Source organism: Cololabis saira, chromosome 7, assembly GCF_033807715.1.
Source record: "Cololabis saira isolate AMF1-May2022 chromosome 7, fColSai1.1, whole genome shotgun sequence".
NCBI lineage: Eukaryota > Metazoa > Chordata > Actinopteri > Beloniformes > Belonidae > Cololabis > Cololabis saira.
In genome coordinates, this window is record NC_084593.1 from 29550816 (window position 1) to 29573704 (window position 22889).

Genomic DNA, 22889 nt, shown 5'->3' on the forward strand with positions numbered 1-22889 from the left:
TAAAAAAAAAAAAAGAAAAATCTGTCACCAGCTGTCAGTTTACAGTTCCTATTTTTAAAACTATAGATGCATACATGTATGGAAATGAGATGCAAACAAAAGGTAATACCCAAAGTTTATTTGATTTTGGCATTATGGTCAAAAGATATCACAACAAAATTAAAGAGACTTCCAGTCAACAACACACAGCTCATCAGCTCTTTATACTGTTCTGTAACATCTCCGCAGTGACCCACACCCACCGTGTCGCTGCTCTCACACACACACACACACTCACACACACACACTCACACTCACCCATACACCCGTTGGTTTCTCTCATTAAACACACTCACAATAATACATTCACCTGTAAAACACTCGTGCGTTATCTTACAAAAAACCCATTCACACACAGGCATACACACACCGGACTCCCGTCTATCTGAGACTGTTGCTGTTGGGTTGTGATCCAGCGAGGCCGGGGTGGTCGGGACTGTGGCGGTTCTGGAGAAGGGACGCAAAAGAGAATAGAAAGGTGAGTTTACATTGAAGATCTGTACGAGTTTTATGTTCATCTGTGGGTGACGTGAACCTGCGTGGAACTGGGTTAACACTGATCAGCATCAAAATCAGGATTTCACACGGTTGCATTACCTTTTTGGATTAGCAAATTTATAACTGATCAAAGAAAGAAATCTCACATTAAGATTAGTATTCAGATTCTTTATAAGGTAAAAGAGCCTTTCCTGTAACATTTGGCTTTTACACTTCCTCTACCAGTGGCCTGCGGATTGTGTTTTTGGTCAAATTTGCCTTAATTTAGCTATTTCCTATAAACCTTCCAGACTGGTATGTTCAAGTATACAGGTACAGGAGGGGCATTCATTTATTATAAGTAAGTTTCTCAGATCAGCTTGGGTCTAACTGAACATAAGAAATGGAAACATTTTATGAGTCTGGTTCAGTCAGATTAATACCACATTATGTGTCATAGGACACCCCATAATCTTTGCAAATCATTTAACTCCTGAGAGGTTACTGCCAATCTAGTTCAACTTCTCTATGTGCATGGAACTAGTACTAACTGAGGACCTGCGGTAATCTGTAATAATTACAGAGGACGTCTGCGATGCTGATCCAGAACAAATACACTACATCTGTAAGAATTACAGCACGTTAACCATCACAATTTATAGATAACAGCTTTGTTTTTTTTCCCATTTTAGTCAAGGTAAGACATGAACATTCATACTTCTGCTTGATCCTATTTAAATACCATCTGCTTGATTTAATCAGGGATATGATCAAAAAGGAATCAAGGGATTTTACAGAGCATTTAATCTGAAACTATCTAGTCAGGCTAAAAAAGAGCCACCTTCATGTCTCTGCAACTAACAACTATGTTTATGGTCCATTCATCTATCAATAATTGAAACAATGAATTGACTCATCGGATTATAAACTGCATAATAACTTAAACCATTTTATTTAGATATTAGGTTTTAATATTGTCCTACAGTAAGTCGCGTTAAAACCCCTTTATGACCGTCGGTCATGGCAGACAGGATTTGGCAGAGAACTAACCATAAGTCCATGACCCATTAAGATTCGGTTAAGAAAAAATGTAAAAACTACCGGAAGTGAAAGATGACATAAAGTTAGTTGGTGTGAGAGAAGAGGATGCAGAGGATATGGGCTGGGTTCTGGGCTGTCCTGCATGTGTAAACCTCTTTTACATTGGTGGATACCTGCGGTCAAGACGCAGATCTAGCACGTGCCGGTCCTTTTTATATTGACTGACACGGGGCGGCGTACTAAGCTTCCCCCCCCCAAATAACTCTCCTCTGAGGATACACTTAATCGTTGGTCCGGACTAACGTAAACAGAACTGACGGGGATGGTGGGTCGTAGGCAGGATTTGTTGAGGACAAGAAGAGGATAGCCGCGAGCTCCTCGTCCTCAGAGCTGTGAACGTCACAAAGTTCAGCACATTACAGAACTGTAATCTGCAATTAGCACCTAAATGACAGACTGGGACTTTGCAAGACACAAAATTCGGGTTATTAACGGACTGAAGAGCCTCACAGAGAAAGTTATTTGTGTTCAATGAACACAACAGCAGCAGTGGCAGACTGACAATGCTGGTCATATTTGCGCAACTTGATTTGAGTGAAGTGGCCACACAAAGGGTGCTGTTATTTAGAATGTGTAAGCTCTTCTGATGTTGGGGAAGCCAGCGATGCCGACGAACAGACAGCAGGCCGTCATGTTACGTAGTTCCACTGGATAATGCCTCATGACTCCCCTCAACTCAGCTTCAGGCACCGAAGGGGCAATAAAACCTTTCGTTTGCATTGCCCAAAGCGCGTTAAACACGCGTTCATCCTCCAGTGATAATAGCGCGGTCTAATCTAAAAACGCCTTTAGATATTTCTAAACCCCGATATTTTTATTAGCAGACTTGTGCAGATGTTGATGACACGCTGATGGTGACCCATTAATTTGAATCAAGAGTGTTAAAGCAGGGAAAAATGAAAAACATGCAGAACAGTATCCCTCGAGAACCGGAATACAGTGCGGCAAAAAAGTATTTAGTCAGCCACCAGTTGTGCAAGTTCTCCCACTTAAAAAGATAAGAGAGGCCTGTCATTTTCATCACAGGTTTATCTCAACTATGAGAGACAAAATAAAAAAAACAATCCAGAAAAATCACATTTTCTGATTTTTAAAGAATGTATTTGCAAATTATAGTGGAAAATAAATATTTGGTCAATGACTAAAGTTCATCTCAATACTTTGTTATATGCCCTTTGTTGGCAATGACAGAGGTCAAATGTTTTCTGTAAGTCTTCACAAGGTTTTCACACACTGTTGCTGGTATTTTGGTCCATTCCTCCGTGCAGATCTCCTCTAGAGCAGTGATGTTTTGGGGCTGTTGCTAGGCAACACAGACTTTCAACTCCCTCCAAAGATTTTCTATGGGGTTGAGATCTGGAGACTGGCTAGGCCACTCCAGGACCTTTAAATGTTTCTTATGAAGCCACTCCTTCGTTGTCCGGGCGATGTGTTTGGGATCATTGTCCTGCTGAAAGACCCAGCCACGTTTCATCTTCAATGCTCTTGCTGATGGAAGGTTTTCACTCAAAATCTCATGATACATGGATTCATTCATTCTTTCCCTTTCAAAGATCAGTCTTCCTGGTCCCTTTGCAGAAGAAAATCTCCAAAGCATGATGTTTCCACCCCCGTGCTTCACAGTAAGTTTGGTGTTCTTTGGATGCAACTCAGCTTTCTTTCTCCTCCAAACACAACAAGTTGTGTTTCTACCAAAAAGTTCTATTTTGGTTTCATCTGACCATATAACATTCTCCCAATCCTCTTCTGCATCATCCAAATGCTCTCTAGCAAACTTCTGACGGGCCTGGACATGTACTGGCTTCAGCAGGGGAACACGTCTGGCACTGCAGGATCTGAGTCCCTGGCGGCGTAGTGTGTTACTGATGGTAGCCTTTGTTACTTTGGTCCCAGCTCTGCAGGTCATTCACTATGGTTCCCCCGTCTGGTTCTGGGATTGTTACTCACCGTTCTTGTGATCATTTTTACCCCACGGGCTGAGATCTTGCATGGAGCCCCAGATCCAGGGAGATTATCAGTGGTCTTTTATGTCTTCCATTTTCTAATAATTGCTCCCACAGTTGATTTCTTCACACCAAGCTGCTTACCTATTGCAGATTCAGTCTTCCCAGCCTGGTGCAGGTCTACAATTTAGTTTCTCACGTCCTTTGACAGCGCTTTGGTCTTGACCATAGTGGAGTTTGGAGTGTGACTGTTTGAGGCTGTGAACAGGTGCCTTTTATACTAAAAGAAATATGAACACCATATTTCCTTTAAGAAGTGTCCTAAGCTCCAATCCTAAGCATGAAACAGACGTGTGATGACATAACCAACTAACAATCGATGATTACATTTGTTGTCAACTAATTAACTCTATTTTGATTGTTCCTTGCAGTCTTATTCATGTCTCCAGAAATCCTGGCTTTAGACTCGACAAACTTTACAAACCAACGTATTCCAGTTCTTTGGTTGAGGAAGGATTGCGAGAGCTTGCTCTGAGTTAGCTAGTTCATCTATGTGCTCGACCATAAAGGCTTGATGATATTTGGTGCTTTTTCACAGTTGCTCTGATGTTCCCAGATGAGACTCTTCATGAGTGATTGTTTCCTGCTTAATATCTCCTTTTGATTGGGTCATTTTACCGCCACCTCGCAATTATTGCAATCTAAAAGCTTCAGATTGTTAATCCTTTTTAACATTCGTCCTGTAAAGTCTGTGAATTAGTAGGGTCTTGATAAATTGTCTTACCTTCTTCTTTTTCTTATCTTTCTTCTTTTTCTTGCGGTCAGGATCATCGTCCCTCTTTTTCTTCTTTTTCTTGGGATCAGAGTCTGACGGAGTTTCTGTACATTGTACAGATAGCAGATCAGTGAGCCGAACACATATTCCACTCCTCTGAATTTGTGTGTTTGACTAGTTTGTTTCATACCTTGTGGTAATGGGTCCTGCGGTCGATGGTGCTTGTGCTTGTGTTTGCTTTTCTTCTTTGGAGGCTGTATGTGCATCAGTCTGTACTGTTCTGGGAGCTGGGAGAAAGAAAAAACAAGAAGAACAGCAGACTTAGAACAAGCCCAATTATATATTTTTTACCATTATACCAGTAATAAGTGGAGTAATTAGTTTCAGCATGCTTGGAATTAGTGCACTGATCTGTATTAGAAGTACCGGTCCTGTGTGTAGTCGGAAGCCTGTGAGCAGAGCGCCAGTCAGTGGGCTGAAGGAGTTCCCGCATACTGGAGGTTTGTCGATCAGAGAACGCAATGAGCTGCCATCCTGAGTGCCTGGGCAGTCGATCATACCTGCAGCACCCATGAGACGAAGAGCAGTTTAAAACAAAAGAAGAGACACAAGTCGCAACAAACAGGTTCAGTTTTGCTCACAAATAAACAACTAATCAGAAAACGCTGAGGCTGCAAGCAATGTTAAGAACAAAAGCCAGAGTAAATAACAAAGGTCTACAAGCAAGGCCCTCCCTGTATGACAGACTTTTGATAAATTTAATCTTTAGCATCCATGTGCAGGATTACATTACGTTTAAAGCTTGAGTTATGGTTCTGCGTTAGGGCTGGGCGATATGGACAAAAAGTCATATCTCGATATTTTCTAGCTAAATGGCGATACTCGATATATATCTCGATATTTTTTCTGTGCCTTAATTGGGGTTTCCCCCAAAGCATTATAGCATAGCATCTGTTAGCTTCATTTTTTTCTGAGGCAAACCCTTAAAAAAACAGTCAGTTTTAATACAAAGCCTCGTGCCAAATGTCACACAGGTTCCTTTATTAACAGAGGTCTGCACAATATCAAAATGTATAAAACAAATGAAATAAAAATAAACTGCCTGCATATATAGAATAAAAATGCTTCTTGAATAAAATAAAACAAATATCCCTTTCCTGCATAACAATTACATTAAAATACACTGTGCAATTAATACAATGTAGACAGTAACAGGAGACTTTTCCACTGAGGATCAGTTGTGCAAATAACAAAACATTTGTGCAAATCTCAAATAAAACATTCAAGTCAATTTGTCACAAAATAAGCTATATCAAAATCATTTAAAAAAAAAGTGTAAAAAAAAAAAAAAAAAAAAAATTTTTTTTTTTTTTTAAAATCGATATAAACCATATTGTCTCGTACCATATCGTGTTTGAAAATATATCGATATATATTAAAATCTCGATATATCGCCCAGCCCTATTCTGCGTCAAAACGACGCCGTGCCTACGACGTGTGGTTTGCGTCGACGCAGACCACACGTCGTCACTGATGCCGTCACTGACGTCGTCACTGACGTGCACCTCCCGAAAATTGTAACTACGCGTCGAGGCGACGCAGACCACACGCAGACGGAGAGGGCTGTGATTGGTTCGCTTGGAACGACGTGTGCTCTGCGTTGGTTTGACGCAGAACCATAATTCAGGCTTAAGTCATACTGCAAACCAGCTCCCTACCCTCTTGTTTCTGCTCCATCTTCAACTGTGTGGAAAAACAATGATAGTCAACTGTGAGCAAGAAAGACCTCGCTGAAAGTAGTTAAATTCAATTCAATTTTATTTATATAGCCTCCATTACAACAGAAGTTTTCTCTAGGCGCTTTCCAGGGACCCGGAACACGAGGTAGTGTATGTTTGCTTGTTCTTTGCTACTAAAGAAACTAGATTCAGGGGTTAAAATGGACAAATTGGACAGTCAGACCAGGCCAATCATCAAATCTAGCATTCTTTGATTGAGGCAGGTGACCAAAATAAAGCAAATTTCCTCCAGGCAGCATTTTGAGACAGTAATCACACTTTCGTCGCAACTGGGCTGGATCACTGTAATGCACTTTATATTGGGGTTAGTGGTTCCTTCATCGCTCATCTTCAAATGGTTCAACATTTCAATGGACATCTTTTCACTGGTAAACCAAAATACATGCAGATTTCTCCTATTTTAGCCTCAATCTACTGACTTTCCGTATATTTTAGGAATTAATTTAAAATTATTTCATTTGCGTTTAAAAGCCCTAAATGCTTATATAACCAATCTTCTCTCCAGCCAATTAAACAAACTGCTTTCGAACATGCCCAAAACTAGATGCAAGTGAGAAGGGACTGGGCCTTCGCTGTGAAATGAAATGCTGACTTTGCACGTGTCACAGACCTCTTCTGGATTTTAAATCTATTCTTAAAACCTGTCTCTTCTCCTTGGCCTTTGACATCTTATGAGTTGTTGCTTTATCTCATTTAATGTATTTTATTTATTTATTTATTTTTTTTAAATCGTATCTGGTTTAATTGCTTTTTTTATTATGTCTTTACTATTTATTATGTTTTTATATATTCTTCTGTAAAGCCCTTTGGTGGTGGTTATAAATACAGCTGGATTGCAGATGATGAGAAAGAAGTGCCATGCTGGCTGTAAATATGGCACATTTATATGTACCAAATACACATTGTTGTCATTTACATTTCAGTCATAACTAAAGAACTATTATAGCCCTTTACTATAACTATGTTTGCATCGACTTTAGTTATACATTTTTGTTAAAGTTAAGGCAAACATGCTATTGTGAAGGATTTTAAGACTACTTCAAAAAAGAAAAACATAGGCAACTGTTTAAAGTGATGATGCATTTCATTTCCCCAAATGATTCAAACAGCTAGCCAGCTCAGATTAATAACAAAACATTTAACAAGCATGAAAGTGACTGTGTTGGTCTTGACTGGACTGTACCTGGTAACTCTGGCAGGAAGTTGCTGAGCTTCTCCTTCACTTTCTTCCCGCAGAACTTGTTGTAGGCGTGTTCCAGGTTGTAGTGCGTGATGAGGTTTGTGTTGCCTGTCAGTTCATTTCCCACTTCAAACACAAAATGTTGGTAAAATAATCAGAGGTGTCAAGTAACGAAGTACAAATACTTCGTTACCTTACTTAAGTAGAAATTTTGGTTATCTATACTTCACTGGAGTAATTATTTTTCAGACGACTTTTTACTTTTACTCCTTACATTTTCACGCAATTATCTGTACTTTTTACTCCTTACATTTTAAAAACAGCCTTGTTACTCTATTTCATTTCGGCCTTTAAAAAAAAACTATCCAGTTAAATTGCTCCATCCGGATAGAGTGAATTTGGTTGTGATTGTGGCACAGATGTTCTTGTCCAGTTTTGTCCGTTGCCCTCAGATTCCTGCAACTAAACTTGGATGTACATTCCAATAAACATTAGGATAAATGATAACATGCCTCTGAAGTTTGACTTTTTGCACCATTACAATACTTATAGGCAACTAGTCATCATATCTTCTGCTCTCTGAAACACATGTTAATGCTCAATAGTACACATATATGGTTCTTTAATATATTTGCATTATACTAAGATGCATTCATTTTCAATGGCTTTTGTACTTAATGGCTTTTTTCCCCCTTGCATTACTTTTACTTTTATACTTTAAGTAGTTTTGAAACCAGTACTTTTATACTTTTACTTGAGTAAAAAACTTGAGTTCATACTTAAACTTCTACAGGAGTATTTTTAAGCTCTAGTATCTATACTTCTACCTGAGTAATGAATGTGAATACTTTTGACACCTCTGAAAATAATAATAAAGATCACAGCTCGGGTCATGTTCCTAGATAATCCACATAGTTATTGTGATGCTGTTACATAAGGCTGGATTTAAAAAAAACAACAACACAAGAATGGATATTTACTGCTATGACCATGAACCATTAAGTTGGTTTTGCAAAAGTTACAAATAATAATGATAATAATGATGCGCCACTTTAGTGATTAAAGAGTGAAAACATGTAAACAGCAGCGCTGATAAGCACTAGCTCACACCTCCCTGTAGTTAGCAGCTTTGCCTAAAAACTGCTGGGCAACTATTGATAGTCCACAAAAAAAAACACTTTTAAAGATCAACTACATTTGAGCAGGCATTATAAAAACAATCGGACCGTACCAGGAAGCTCTCGTAACAGGTAGAAAGGTTCATTCATAGCTCCGGTCTTCCGGGGAGCAGGCCCCTCATCCCCGGGCTGTCCTGGCAGCTGCCCCGCCATGGCGGCTGCGTTCTGCGGCAGCGGCGGAGGCGGCTTCCCCGAGCCGAACCCCAGAGAGGAAGCCCCGGCCGGTCCCTGAGCATCGTTTTGCCCGTACAGAGTTGAAAACATTTCCGTCATACTTATCAGCAATACTACATTTAAAAAGAGTGGAAAAAGCCGGCTTCACATCGCCTCTCGCCCGTGTGTGTGCAGGCGGATCAGCGAGAGTCCATATGTGTCTGTAGCCTGAATTATGGTTCTGCTTAAATCGACGCAGAGCATACGTCGTAGCGTAGCCTACGGCGTAGGGCACGCGGCGACGCGCATCGTACGGTGCGTGTCCCCGCGTAGCCTACGCCGTAGGCTCTACGTTGGTGTAACGCGGAACCATAAATCAGCCTTGAGTGGGGGTCTTGTACCGTAATACACCGCATAAATCCGCACAATACCGTAACAGCGTGTTTATGCACCAATATAGTTTCCTGGACAATGTTTCTTTCCATTAAAAAGGTTTTATTTTTTATATGTCACAATAAACAAAATATGTACAGTTAGGTAAGTTGAGATGTCAAGTCATTTGAAGATCACACATCAAACACGTCTCCTGGGCAAAGAGAGGAGGAAAGTTTTTCAAACTCTGTCACCGACACCTGAAAATAAAATCACAAACACAATTAACCAACAATCAAAACAGCCATTTATTTTTATCTCAATGTAGGGGGGTCAATTTTGTCGCCAGAAAACCGAGAAGGGTATGGCTGCAGACCCGGAGGCAGCAGATCTGAGCAGCAGATCTGAACCGCAGTTCTAGACGTCACAGAGCCCCCTACTGGATTACTTTATAACTGCAACTAAATCAACAGTTCAGATCGAGACTTCTCGTTTTTTTCCGGTGTCGGTGCTTTTTTTTCCCACCTGCTTTTTTTTCCCGGCTCCCCGTACGTGATGACGTTTCGGCTTGTGATTGGCTTTTGACCGTACATGATGACGTTACGTCTTGTGAAAACTGATGATTAATAAATGTAATAAAGCAAATCGATCATTTAAAATGTCTATTAAGATCAAAATATTTAACTGCTTACTGCTATGCAGCAAGCAAAAGATTGTTTACCCTATACTGTATATAGTAGGCTATTATTGTTCTCAGCTCACTGATGAATCTCCAATTGTCTAATGAAAATAGTCCCTAATAAATATTTTAACTCTAATAGTTTTTTTAGCCTATGTCAGTAAGATCACTGATAATTCTGATAATTCCTTGTATATGTTTCTTCTCCCTTTTACCTCCACTATGATCTGCTGCTTCTGACTAAAATACCATCGCGGGGAAAAAATGCACACTTCCGGGGAAAATATTGCAGCCCGATACAATCTGGTACCCACACCGGCAGCGTGCTCTTTTCTCCTTTTCTCAAGATGGATGACGACCGGAGTGTAAGTATTACCGTGAATCACATTTTTTGTGTATTCTTTTCAAGATATATTGGCACTTAATTGATCTGCAAAAGTGATTTAATCAATCAGTGAAATGCCTAACATGATCCACAAACTATATTGTTAAGTTCAATTTGACATTTGACTGTGGATTTCCCCATTGTGGGACAATTGAAGGAATATCTTAACTTATCTTTTTATTCATATTATACATTATGTGTGTTTATATAACTATTCACATTTATATCACTATATAGCCTATATTTAGATATTTTGTGGACAGAAATTTAGCTAATCCAGTGCATAAGATGAAAATGTATATTTGTCCGTTATTAGGTTTTGGCTCAGTTTTGTCTGTAAAACAGTGTAAAAATATTAACTTGGACTAATTGAACACTCTTTTTTAGGTACACATAACAATCCAGAAAGGAAGGGCCTTGTATGCTGTTTGTATGGGCCTTGTAATGCTGTTAATGTCAATATAATGAATTTGCTATGCTCCAGAATCTTAAGTATTTCAGTGTTGATTGTGATTTGTATTGAGTGTTTTTTCAGCTGTTTTTTTTCTCTGCAGATCTCCTTAACGTGGGATGTGACTGCACCTGCACTGAATATATATTATATACTGTACATTTCATCAAGATGAGACAATTGTTTACCCCAAGTTATATTGTTAAATAAATGTTATATTGTTCTGTTTGGGAATTTTGGACTTAATACTACCATACTTACCATTTCAGTATATCAAAGTGTTTTTATTTCTTTATTTCTTTTTTTTAACAATTACTACAACAAAAGTGAGGACTTGACACCCAAATACACTATGTTGTAGTGGGTTTGATCAATGCTGTTCAAGTTTTGGGGGTAATATATCCCACTAAACGCCACATCTTAGTCCTCTCTGTCAGTGGCAAGACAGTTGTCATCTTCTCTGTCCCAGTCTCTTTTCATATTCACGCAATTGCAACACCTTTATGATTCTGTGCATATAACAGTCCTGCAGAGACATGGTAAAATACCAAGCCTCAATCACGACATTATCTATGATGTTTATGGTTGCTCAGTGTTTAAATATATATTGTCATTAGGCTAAAAACAAGTAAAGACTAATTTTTTTATATTGCCTCATTCATGATTTAAAGAAATCATTTAAAATGTCACCTTAATTTGATAACAGTCTTAACTGCACCTACTGGTGCTGCCTATGATCTAAATCTCTTGCCACAAAAAAAGAGCCTACCAGCAAAGACCTATGCTCTACAAATGACATCTGAAATAGTGCTGAATGAGCTACGAATCCCTGCCGTTTACCCTGGAAGTAAGTTCTTTAATTATAAGCTCCATCCTCATTATCAATTAAATCTTCATATATTGAGATTCATTATCAATTAAATCTTCATATTTAAGCTCCATGCCTCATTATCAATTAAATCTTCATATATTTATTAAGGTGGAACGCTGATTTAGTTGCAGTGCAGTTCTACTAGTTGCAGTTCTACAGTCATCCAGTAGGGGGCTCTGTGACGTCTAGAACTGCGGTTCAGATCTGCTGCTCAGATCTGCTGCCTCCGGGTCTGCAGCCGTATACTATTGGGAAAACCTGTTTACATAAATTATATGTATATAATATATATATATACACACACACACACACACACACACACACACACACACACACACACACACACACACACACACACACACACACACACACACACACACACACACACACACACACACACACACACACACACACACACACACACACACACACACACACACACACACTTTAAAGCCCTCTGTAAAAGACAGAAATGCAAGAAATACTATATTTCAAAATATTTGACATAGACATAAAAATACTTAAAGTTAAAAAGGAGGAAATTAACAATTTATGCATGACGTAATCAACTTTGGTGCATACCGCCATGACAAATATCCATTATTTTTTTCTCACCTTCCACTCGTCCACAGCAGTGGAAATACGCTGTTCAGTCTGAGCAATATTCTCTCTACCGACTCGAACCTTTTGTGCCAGGGCAGCATTCTCTGTTTGAATCTTTTTCAGCTCCAGTCGCATGTAGGCCTCTTGTTTTTTATAGTATGGCATCAAAAAGCTGCTAAAGTCCAGCTCGGGAATCCCACTTGGCCGCCTAAGAGAACATTTGAGAAAAAAAAAAAAAAAGGATTAAAATTGCTTTGAGCTTTGTTTCACAAAATGGAAATATTGTAATGAGATGGAGAAAATTCAAGTCAGTATAAGTATTTCTACACATCAAGCCAATACTATGCAGTGTCCCTTTTAAAGAACCATGGAAAAACTATACAACAGTATGATGATATCGTGACCATAATTCATTATCTGATTGGTGATCAATAGGTAATAGAGTTGCACCACAAGTGGTATTTGCTTTGATGCCTAAAAAGTTTTGTTTTAGAGTCATCTTACCAAAGTGCCTTCCTGCACATTATGATAATCTGTAATATTTGACCTCCAAAGAAGCAAAATATTTAGGTTACTTTTTCTTTTGTCTGAACAAGTACCGGTAATTAAAACAGATGAAGATTAAGGGGAATCTACATCGAAACTGAGCATGTTTAATCAAAAGATCAATACAGAACCAGTAGATTGTTTCATTGGAATGAAAGATTTTTCAATATTTACTGACCATGCAGGGTCTTGGTTGTTCTTGGCAGCCCCCTCCAGCTTATCCAGCTCGTTTAGCTTGAACTCCAACATGCCTTCGTCAATTAGTCTAGCGATGTCCTCCTTCATGTGAACAAAGACACAGATGTTCATTTAAACTGTTGTACTCACCTATCCGTTTTCAGCGATGCACCAGCTTATCTGTTTTTGCATTGTTTTGGAAGTTTGCATCTTGTGGTGGGTCATCTGAAATTAAGTGCATGCTTCTTCATGCACTTAATTGACCAACTACAACTCCAGGGGTATTCTGCTGTTCGGTGACAAGGAGTCAATTTTTCCTACCACCTAAAAGATAGGGGTGGGTTAAAAATATCGATATATCGATATTTCATCGGTATACATGTGTAGGAACGATTATCGATACATAAATCCAAGTATCGATTTAAAAAAAAAAAAAAAAATTACATTTTTTTTTTTTTTTTTTAAATCCCGATTTTTTTCCCCCATTCTATCACCCAGTGCTCCTTCCTAAATTAGTCCTGGGCATTGCTCCCTCTAACAGCCCTGGGAGGCCCTGCACTGAGCTCAAGTCTCCTCCTTAACCTGAGGAGTGAGCAGGCTGCTTCTTTTCACCAGTCAGGGTGGGGTTTCTCTGGCCGGACGTAGCGATGGAAGGATCACGTTATTCCGTTATTGTAACTAGAATATCGATATCGAATCGTATCGGAAATCGTATCGTCTTGGGACCTAGTGTATCGGAATCGTATCGTATCGGGAGGTCAGTGATGATACCCAGCTCTACTAAAAGACTTGTCATTTTTCTAAATCTGAAAACACCAGCTATTTAGAATTGACTCAAATTTTCAGACTGGCAAACAAACAGTCTTTGATATGACCGATAAGCCGGTTGCTTATTTGAAGCATTATTATTATTAGTGGTGGGGGAAAAAAAAAAAAATCGATATTGCAATATATTGTTGCGCTGTCTGTCGCAATAAATAATCGATAAACTGATGGCAAATATCGATATTTTATGACAACACACTTAATGGATTTACGCGGTTGTCACCGCACTATTGTTCATGCACTTACATTTGTCCTGCTGTACAGTGTTTACATTTACAAGCCTAGGAGGCAGCGAGGTACTATGCAAAATTAAGTTGCTTACTGACTTTTCAGTATTAGAAAAAAAGCAGTGCACTGTCCTGGTTTATATAAAACATGTTATTAATGTTCATGCACTTTAATTTGTCCAGCGTCCAGTGTTTACATTTACAAGCCTAGGAGGCAGTGAGGCTCTATACACATGCACTTTCTTTGTACATTGAAGTTTTGGCATTGAATAAATGCATAACTACAGACGTTTTCCTTTTTATGGGTATTTTTTCTTTTTCAGTCACATATATCGTGATGTATCGTTGATGAAAACAGTATTGAATCGTGAGTTACCCGTATCGTCCCACCCCTAATTATTATTATTTTTGTCACTCGGATGACCTCTTCTTAACTCCTAATTTCACATTGACAACTGCACCTGTATTTAAATAGAAATGGACTATTATTAATCAATCCAGACCCACAAATGAACTTTTTGTGTACCATGAATTATCATACAAACAAAAAAGCATTAGAGCTTGTGTGTTTCTCACCTGTATAGTTCTCTCCAACTCCTCTGTGAACTGCTTGTGAATGCTCTCCATCCTCTGAGGGTTTTTCTTGTAAAGCGGGCGAAACATGTTGGCAAATCCTTTAAAACTGACAATGAAAGCAGTGTTAATTGTTATACTGTGCAAAACAAGCATACTTAGACACTGCATTGCGCTTTGGACAAAAGAAACCACCAGGAAGGTGTTGCTGTAGGCTCTGGTACCTGAGGGCTTCTAACTTTTTTTCCCCCCAGTGATTTAACCAACTTAATTTAGCTTAAAGGGAAAGTTCGTTTTTTTACAACCTGGACCTTATTTATGCCATTTTTTATGGTTGTATACTCACCCAGAAAAGTTTGGTGTGATTTGGAGTCCTTCGGAAGATATTAGGAGGTTTTTTGCGAGCCGCTTCTCCGTGTAATGGAGCGCATGAGGGCATAGACGGACGCAGACGATGCAGCATCTAAATAACACATGATTGCCACGAAACTCGTTCATTTCTTTTATGAATCACTAGATCTGCTTCCAGGACCTGTTGTAACATTGTGGCGCGGTCTGTGTATTAAATAAATAATAAATTTCCGTTTGTAAACAAGACCTCTGAACTCATGACGTCATCTCTGTGCGCGCGTCCCAGACACAGCTCCGTGTACAGCTGGAGTTCGCTACTGTTAGTTTACTGTTAGTTATTTGAAACATGTCTGAATATTTGTCAAATTCTGAGGTTGTGGACGACGACTTTGAATATGATGGCCGTCCTTACCGTTTTGAGCCGGAGTATACGGCTGAAGAGCTCACGGAACGGAGGACAGAGTGCGCGCACAGAGATGACGTCATGAGTTCAGAGGTCTTGTTTACAAACGGAAATTTATTATTTATTTAATACACAGACCGCGCCACAATGTTACAACAGGTCCTGGAAGCAGATCTATTGATTCATAAAAGAAATGAACGAGTTTCGTGGCAATCATGTGTTATTTAGACGCTGCATCGTCTGCGTCCGTCTATGCCCCCATGCGCTCCATTACACGGAGAAGCGGCTCGCAAAAAAACTCCTAATATCTTCCGAAGGACTCCAAATGACACCAAACTTTTCTGGGTGAGTATACGACCATAAAAAATGTCATAAATAAGGTCCAGGTTGTAAAAAACCGAACTTTCCCTTTAAATCTATCTTCAAACATTTTGAACAACAGTTTTCTATGCTTTTCTGCTACTTAAGACAGGTGTATTAATAACCTTGTCCACTTTATTTCATTGTCTCCAGCATTTGTCATGAACTTTAAGCCTCCTATCTACATGGGCCCAGAGTACAGTTTCACTAAACTAGACAGGTACAGACTGCAACGGACAATTAGGTCTGCGGAGAGGATAATTGGGACTAACCTCCCATCTATCCAGGACCTGTACCTGTCCAGGAAACATCTCTGCAGACCCCTCACACCCAGGACAGTCTGTCTGAACTCCTCCCCTCTGGACGGTGCTACAGAGCTCTGTACGCTAAAACCTCCAGACACAAAGACAGTTTCTTCCCCCAAGCTGTTGCTCTGATGAACTCTCAACACTCAGAGTACGGTAATCAATCACTGTGCAATAATAATAATAACCACAATCATGTTGTTACAATGCACCTTTCAATAACCATGTCCACCTCATACTGCTGCACCTTTCACTTTTTAAAAATTGTATATATGTTAATAAGAGCCATTTGTCTATTACTGTTTGCACTTATTTAAATCTGGGTTCAGTGAGCGAAACAACCAAAGACAAATTCCCTCTATGCCGTTCATACTTGTCCAATAAAGCTTAATCTTATACTTTAAAGCAAAAAATAATTTGCTACCAGATAACATTCAGAAATGATTCATTGGGAGGGAAGGGGGTTATAATTTAAGGGGTAACCTAAACTTCAAATCTTTATTTGTGCGTACAACAAAAATACGTTTTTGTGCATCAGTTTGTGGAATTAAACTGTGGAATGGTTTGAATTTGGAGTTAAAAGAATGTACAACATTGGACAACAATTTAAGAAGAAATATAAAGAAATAGTTTATTTGAGGTATAAAAGTGAAGACTGTTTAAAGATCACCAGCTGTGTGTGTTCTGCTATTTCGTTATGTTGTCTTTGTATGTTTATATACTTAGATATACGTATTATATTTATATCATAGTTATATTATATTTATGATAGAGCTTACATCTGGTATATAAACAGGTTATTTTTGTAAAAATGATATATATTTATACAAATTAGTGTATAGTATAAAAAGTAAATACAGACATATCATTTATGTTTAGTTGTGGAAAGGGGGACCGTGGTTGAATTGGTTTGATATTGGATATTATGAATTCAACACCCATAAAACTTGTGATACATACCACTGATTTTGGTCAAACCACTTGTGATGTGTTCATGGTCATCTAGACTATATATCACAAAACAGTAATTATTAAAAAATCATATATATGGGCATATATATGGGCTGATCTGATTTAATGTGGTTTAATGAATTCAACACCCATAAAACTTGTGATCCATAACACCGATTGTTTTCATTAAACCTCAGCCCATAATATGATTTTATAATAATTACTCTCTTGTGATATATAGTCTAGATGACCATGAACACATCACAAGCAATATGACCAAAATCAGTGGTATGTATCACAAGTTTTATGGGTGTTGAATTCATAATATCCAATATCAAACCAATTCAACCGCGGTGAAAGGGGGTGGGATTAAATACATTTATACTTCCCCCCACTCCTTTTCGAACATGTAACTGAAATATGTGTTTTGATGTAGTTTTTCTTTATGTGGTGGAATGCCCACCTGTATTTGTTTTCTTATCTTTTTTCTTGTTTTTTATAGATGTTCGATAAAAAAAACGAACGAACTAACGAACGAACGAATACTTGTACAGACGATTTTTCTAGTAGTCGATCTTTGAACCCTCTAAAACCAGTCGTAAAGTCCGCGTATGTGTCTTTTACATACTCATAATATCATAATATCATAATAACATTGTAATAACAGTGGCAGCAGCACCAGGGGGTTTACCTGGCGTGCTCTATGAACTTGTTCAGGCTTTTCTGCATCACTTTGTCGAACAGCTTCATGCGGTCGTAGCGACCAGCCGTCTCCTCGGACGGCTTGGAGACTTTTTCCTGCTTCGACATCTCTGAAGAAACATCCTCCGCAGGTCCACCGGCCTGGCTTTGAGTGGTCCCCTCCTCGTTTTCCTCTGTAGTCTCCTCTCGTGTCGGTGCGCTGCTTTCCTCCATCTTCCCTTGTTTATATTTTCGCAGAGACCGCCAACACTACGGCGAGCCGGGAGGTCTCCGCGCATGCGCACTTGACTCCCAGCGCCCAGCTGTCATTTGATTTCTCCTCTAGACGCGACGCTGTCCCGGGTGGTGGACTCTCTCTCTCCGCTGCCAGCATGGGTTTAATCACAGGCTTGTGCACGTTCCTGTACCATTTACCCCAGATTTACAAATGGCTACTGAAACCTTACTACATCACGTCGGTGTTGATGACCCTCGCCTTCCTGGTGGTGAGGAAAACCCCCGGACTGTGCGAGCACCTGGCCAGTGATCGGGAGGACGGGAACTCCTGCGACTTTGACTGGGTGAGCATGTGGGGGGGATAGAGTTGCCCTGCGGCCCTGCCTGCTGTTAAATATAGTGGAGACCACTCAGACTGCATTGCAAGATAAGTTAAAAAACATATACTCCTCTCCTATTAAGTTGTTTTAATCAATTTTTCAATTTTTTTTAACAGAGAGAATTGGAGATTCTCATGTTTCTCAGTGCAATAGTGATGATGAAGAACAGAAGAGCTAGTAAGTCAAGTTTCTCTCATTGTATCTACCAGAAATGGCATTTAAGTACAATATTGAGTTTTCATGGTACCTGAGACCAGTAAAGATCCCACACCGAGATAAATATCCCTATCCAGGAAGTGATCCAAGACAAAGCCTAACTTTGTTGTGTCAACGTTGCAGGAGTGGAGTAATCCCACCCCCCTTTGACCTTGCTGGCAATGTGAAGGTGTGTGTTCTGCTTCATTCATTCATTAACATCCTTGGTTTTCTTTTCGTCTCTCCTAGTCACACTGGAGCAGCACATAGGAAACGTGTTCATGTTCAGTAAAGTGGCCAATGTCATCCTCTTCTTCCGGCTGGACATTCGCCTGGGCATCCTCTACCTTGCACTGTGTGTCGGTCAGTAGTCTGCTACAAATACTGGGTTATGGTGGAGATATATATATATATATCATTTTTTTTTTTTTTGTTTTGTTTTTTTTTTAAAGCTCACCTTCATTTAGAAGCAGTTGCCTCCTCCGGATGCTGGGATTTAAATGTAGATTTGTAGATTTTTCCTCAAGTAACTCTGAACCCATTCACACACACAGACACACACAGATACACACATATAATCAAGTTGGCTAAATTAATTTTGATTTAATGATACCCCATGATCCCGGAAGGGAAATCATTTTGTTGTAGTAGAAAACAGGTTGATATTATAAACTCTCCTTGATCAGTTTGTTCAGTTTCTTTGAGTCAGATGATTTCAGATTACGGTATTCAGTGCTGCATCTCCAGCCCAGCCCGTTGTCCTGGTGAACGCTCAAGTATCCGTAGTCCTCTCAGGATGATGTGAGCAGACTCATTTCAGTGTTTCTATAGATGACAGGACTCAGACTTCAATCGGACATCTGAGGTATACTGAGTGAAGAGAGACAGTGAAAGTAGAGTCCTCTGGGGTGCGGCTAACCTTCATTCTCATAAACTGGTCTGTTTTTGAGGTAATCAATACCTCAGGTGATTGTGGAGCCATTCACCTTTGTCTTCTGGTGTATTTTAGATTGCAGTGCAGACTGAATTGAGTTAAACGCACAGGGGAAATCAAAGAACCCCGATTACCACAGAGCTGTCTGCTTTGTCCAGAGAATGAACTTTGGGAAGCAGGTGTGTGATGGGGTCAACTTCAACCCTGTGATATAAGTAAACCGGGGAAGCATTGAGATCCATTATAGAGCTGCAGATGAGACTGTAGATGTGTGACTGGAAGCTGTGGAAAGGTGTGAGGCCAGTGTGGCTGACGGCAGAATAGAAAGATGCAGTGCACATTAAGGCGCTATTACACATCACTCAGCAGTTCTTGTCTCTCTCCCGTGAGTGGCAGTGGGATAGCAGAACATCTGCTGTGAAAGGTGGGCTGAAGAGAGAAGAGCTTTCAGTCATGAGCCCATTCAAACTGTTAAGTTGGCAAAAGTCAAGAATCTATTCAGATAGAAAAATAGTCAACCAGGTGCTCGTTAGGGTGTGACCGCTGTAAAATGGTGCTCTTGGATCGGACCTGGGAGACAATGTGGAAAAATAGAAGCTAAAGATCCAGGCACTCGAGAGGAGGTGGATAAAAAGATAAAAAAAGCCTTTATTAGAAGAGGGCTGCCAACATGTTTCGGCCTATCTGGCCTTCATCATTTTTGCCCTGACTTGCAACCTCTCGGTGCTTGAAAAGTTAATACCTTTTCCTTTTCAAAGTCATTACAATCAGCTGTTGGTGGTTCTTGATCTTCTGGTTTGATTGTTTAATTCATTATTTTGTATTTCCATGTTTTTCCACACATGAAGGTTAGAAATGGAACAAAGTCTCTTTAGTTATTTTAATAGGTGTCGCTGCTGAAACAAACAGTCTTTGGTTCAAAAATCAGCATGTTTCATTAATGGCCTGTAGCTAGTAACATTGTGCAAGTTTAGTTTAGTTTAGCACTAATTTAACCAACAAATACTATTTTGTTTTTAAAATCTATTAGCAGTGAGAAAAATGTAGTTTTCAGAGTGTCATTGTTCATAAAATGGTATTCATCTGTGTATTAAAACAATAATTCATTTCAACTCCCAGTAGAATACTCCAGGAAACCCCAACATGCTAGGAAACAGTTATAAGAATAACTATTTCATAGATATTACATTTACCTTAAGTTTAGGGAAATTGTTTTATTAACCCAACATAGCTCATTTACAACCAGGGAGACATATTGTGACTTTTTTTGAGAAGTGGAACTCTTCTTCTGCAGGATGTGCATCCTTGTGCTACCCAGCCCCCTGGAGGCAACAGAAGCAGCACAGTGTGATGTTGGTTAGAAATGGAGCTAAAGTGGCTCTTTACTCTGGTCTGTGATGTCACAGTACCTTTGCATATTTGAATGGAAGCCTGAATGGCAGATTTCCCGACCAGACCCTCCCCATTAAAGTGACAGTACACAAAGTTGCATTTGGTTAAAGTTTTTGAGTTGGTGGTGGCTTCAGTCTCTTCAATAAAGGGTCAGAAGTACATAAGAAGCTGATTTACTTTTTCCCCTTTACTCCTAAAGCTCAGTTAGCCTTTGATTTAATGTTTCTTTTCAGTTTTATATCAAACATCTGTACTGAGATGTGGCCAAATAGAATGATGATCCTTTTGATAGTATTTGTTAACAATTTTTGTGTGTGTGTGTGTGTGTGTGTGTGTGTGTGTGTGTGTGTGTGTACATACACACGGTAAACTGACCTTTTATTTTCAAGAAAAAAACAGCTTATGCGTAGCAGTCGTTTTCATCCCACTAAATGTAAACCTTTAATTTTGCTTTATTTCATTGTCTCCAGCATTTGTCATGACCTTTAAGCCTCCTATCTACATGGGCCCAGAGTACATCAAGTACTTCAGTGACAAGACCATAGATGTAAGTAAAGTAAAATCTGAAAGGGATAAAGACCAGGAATGATTTACAGCTTAGTCTCTTGGGACTAGTATTTGACTTGGAAATTTTGAAGGGGATGAAGACAAAGATGATGATAATCTATTAAGCATTTATGTTTTATCTGTTTATCAGTATCCGTTCCATGCAGACATCATTTCCAATGAATATCAAACATTTGAAACTGGAATACAACATGAGTTATCTCCCCCGACTTATTTTTGTGTCATTAGGATGAGCTGCAGAGGGACGGTCGTGTTACTTGGATCGTGGAGTTCTACGCCAACTGGTCCTCCGACTGCCAGTCCTTTGCTCCGGTTTTCGCCGATCTTTCACTTAAGTATGGAATCACCTCCCCACTTCCCCCTTTATTTGAGTTTCACTCTTGCCATCTCTATTGTAAACATAATACCTCGCATGTGATCATTATAGTTTTAGATTTGAGAACCACTTAAGTTCAACTGTAAATGTGTAATGTAAACTATGAACCTACAACCATGAAGTCTGATACACAATTTTCATTATTAGTGAAATATTTCTAAACTTTAAACAAAAACTCTTGAAAGAACCCATAAGAATTTTCTCAATTTCTGGATATATTGATCTTTCTGGTAAAACATAAAAAAAATATTTTTACTGATTCCTATACTAATTTGATCAGTCAGACAAATGCAGTTATACAGGAAATAAAAACTCTAAAATGCTCTAAGACTTTGAGACAACAGTTTTAATCTATTCTTCAGTTGTTTACTATAAAACCATGGTGTGTGATGTTTTGCAGCTTATATTTATGATTTAATGCTGGAGGGTTGAATGTAGGTTATAGTTTTGCAGTAACGGTTCGATTGATCTTTCCTTGCAAACAACAGGTACAACTGTGCTGGACTCCGATTTGGGAAGGTCGACATCGGTCGCTATGACGAAGTTTCACAAAAGTCAGTTTTGTTTTTCATTTAAATTGATGCAATCATACGGTTACTTTGACGCATTTTTCTGAACGCAGGCATCCAATGTCGCATGAAATCTCTCTCAACAGATACAAAGTTAGCACCTCTCCACTTTCAAAGCAGCTGCCCACACTGGTGCTTTTTCAAGGAGGTCGAGAAATCATGAGACGTCCGATGGTGGACAAGAAAGGGAGAGCTGTGTCCTGGACCTTCAATGAGGTTTGTCTGTAAAGGTTTTAAAAAGCACTCGATAAGCCGACCATGATGTTAATGAGAAAACGCCTTGCACTTCTAGGAGAACATCATCCGGGAGTTTAACCTCAATGAGCTTTTCCAAAAATCCAAGAAGCTGAATAAAAGTTTCGGTGTGAAGGAAGAGAAGCAGAATGACACTCAGCCAGAAGAGGGCAGCGACGCGGAGGAGCCCACAGAGAGCAAGAAGGACCAGTGAAGAAGATGACTCCTGGAGAGGCACCAGTCAAGTCTTTCATTTGTCACACCGTTTGCTTGTCTTACATCAGTGTAAAAATGCTGAATATCGCAAAATGGTGAGAGGAGTCCAGATTCAGCACTGCTGGGAAGTGTGGAGACAGTACGTCTTCATGATGAAAACCAACAAAAAGTGAAAACTGGAAAACATTGGTCTGGTTTGATGGGCTTGATGTAGCTTGGTTGAAATGTAGTCGCGCATTCAAATCCAACAGCTATTTGAAGTACAAATACGTTTTGTTTTTTCACTACCATCCTATTTAATCGTCATTACTGTGATCTCTTGCTGCCTGTATTTTTTTTTTAACAGTTCTGAAATAAAATGTGAGGCGTAAATGAACCTGCTCA

General features: G+C 39.3%; 3 protein-coding genes across 3 annotated transcripts; 1 reads left to right on the plus strand and 2 right to left on the minus strand.

Moving 5' to 3' along the window:
* Window positions 1–98: 98 nt before the first annotated feature.
* med19a (mediator complex subunit 19a) lies at window positions 99–8912 on the minus strand. Its single transcript, XM_061726324.1, has 6 exons — window positions 8546–8912; window positions 7318–7440; window positions 4762–4895; window positions 4526–4622; window positions 4345–4439; window positions 99–486 (listed from the first exon to the last, which is right to left on the minus strand). Exons 1-6 carry the CDS (start codon window positions 8763–8765, stop codon window positions 421–423), a joined length of 735 nt encoding a protein of 244 aa, XP_061582308.1. The 5' UTR covers window positions 8766–8912; the 3' UTR covers window positions 99–420.
* A 207-nt stretch (window positions 8913–9119) lies between these two features.
* On the minus strand, window positions 9120–17980 carry si:dkey-6i22.5 (polyamine-modulated factor 1). Its single transcript, XM_061725498.1, has 5 exons — window positions 17416–17980; window positions 14358–14463; window positions 12731–12831; window positions 12019–12214; window positions 9120–9277 (listed from the first exon to the last, which is right to left on the minus strand). The coding sequence occupies exons 1-5, from the start codon at window positions 17637–17639 to the stop codon at window positions 9212–9214; spliced, it is 693 nt and encodes a 230-aa protein (XP_061581482.1). The 5' UTR covers window positions 17640–17980; the 3' UTR covers window positions 9120–9211.
* tmx2a (thioredoxin-related transmembrane protein 2a) lies at window positions 17727–22881 on the plus strand. Its single transcript, XM_061725497.1, has 8 exons — window positions 17727–17986; window positions 18139–18199; window positions 18467–18580; window positions 21014–21090; window positions 21339–21445; window positions 21975–22040; window positions 22142–22271; window positions 22348–22881. Exons 1-8 carry the CDS (start codon window positions 17798–17800, stop codon window positions 22501–22503), a joined length of 900 nt encoding a protein of 299 aa, XP_061581481.1. The 5' UTR covers window positions 17727–17797; the 3' UTR covers window positions 22504–22881.
* Window positions 22882–22889: the final 8 nt, after the last annotated feature.

What these genes read in the sequence shown, in the direction of transcription:
- med19a (XM_061726324.1), bottom strand. Translation starts at nt 8,765, where the DNA reads ATGACGGAAATGTTTTCAACTCTGTACGGGCAAAACGATGCTCAGGGA. An exon ending in CCTGTTACGAGAGCTTCCTG is followed by an intron (nt 7,441 to 8,545) that starts GTACGGTCCGAT and finishes TTGTGTTTGAAG; the next exon opens with TGGGAAATGAACTGACAGGC. An exon ending in AAGATAAGAAAAAGAAGAAG is followed by an intron (nt 487 to 4,344) that starts GTAAGACAATTT and finishes TCCCTTCTCCAG; the next exon opens with AACCGCCACAGTCCCGACCA.
- si:dkey-6i22.5 (XM_061725498.1), bottom strand. Translation starts at nt 17,639, where the DNA reads ATGGAGGAAAGCAGCGCACCGACACGAGAGGAGACTACAGAGGAAAAC. An exon ending in AGTTGGAGAGAACTATACAG is followed by an intron (nt 12,832 to 14,357) that starts GTGAGAAACACA and finishes GTTCACATGAAG; the next exon opens with GAGGACATCGCTAGACTAAT. An exon ending in CTGCTGTGGACGAGTGGAAG is followed by an intron (nt 9,278 to 12,018) that starts GTGAGAAAAAAA and finishes TTTTATTTTCAG; the next exon opens with GTGTCGGTGACAGAGTTTGA.
- tmx2a (XM_061725497.1), top strand. Translation starts at nt 17,798, where the DNA reads ATGGGTTTAATCACAGGCTTGTGCACGTTCCTGTACCATTTACCCCAG. An exon ending in ACTCCTGCGACTTTGACTGG is followed by an intron (nt 17,987 to 18,138) that starts GTGAGCATGTGG and finishes TTTTTTTAACAG; the next exon opens with AGAGAATTGGAGATTCTCAT. An exon ending in TCAGTGACAAGACCATAGAT is followed by an intron (nt 21,091 to 21,338) that starts GTAAGTAAAGTA and finishes TTGTGTCATTAG; the next exon opens with GATGAGCTGCAGAGGGACGG.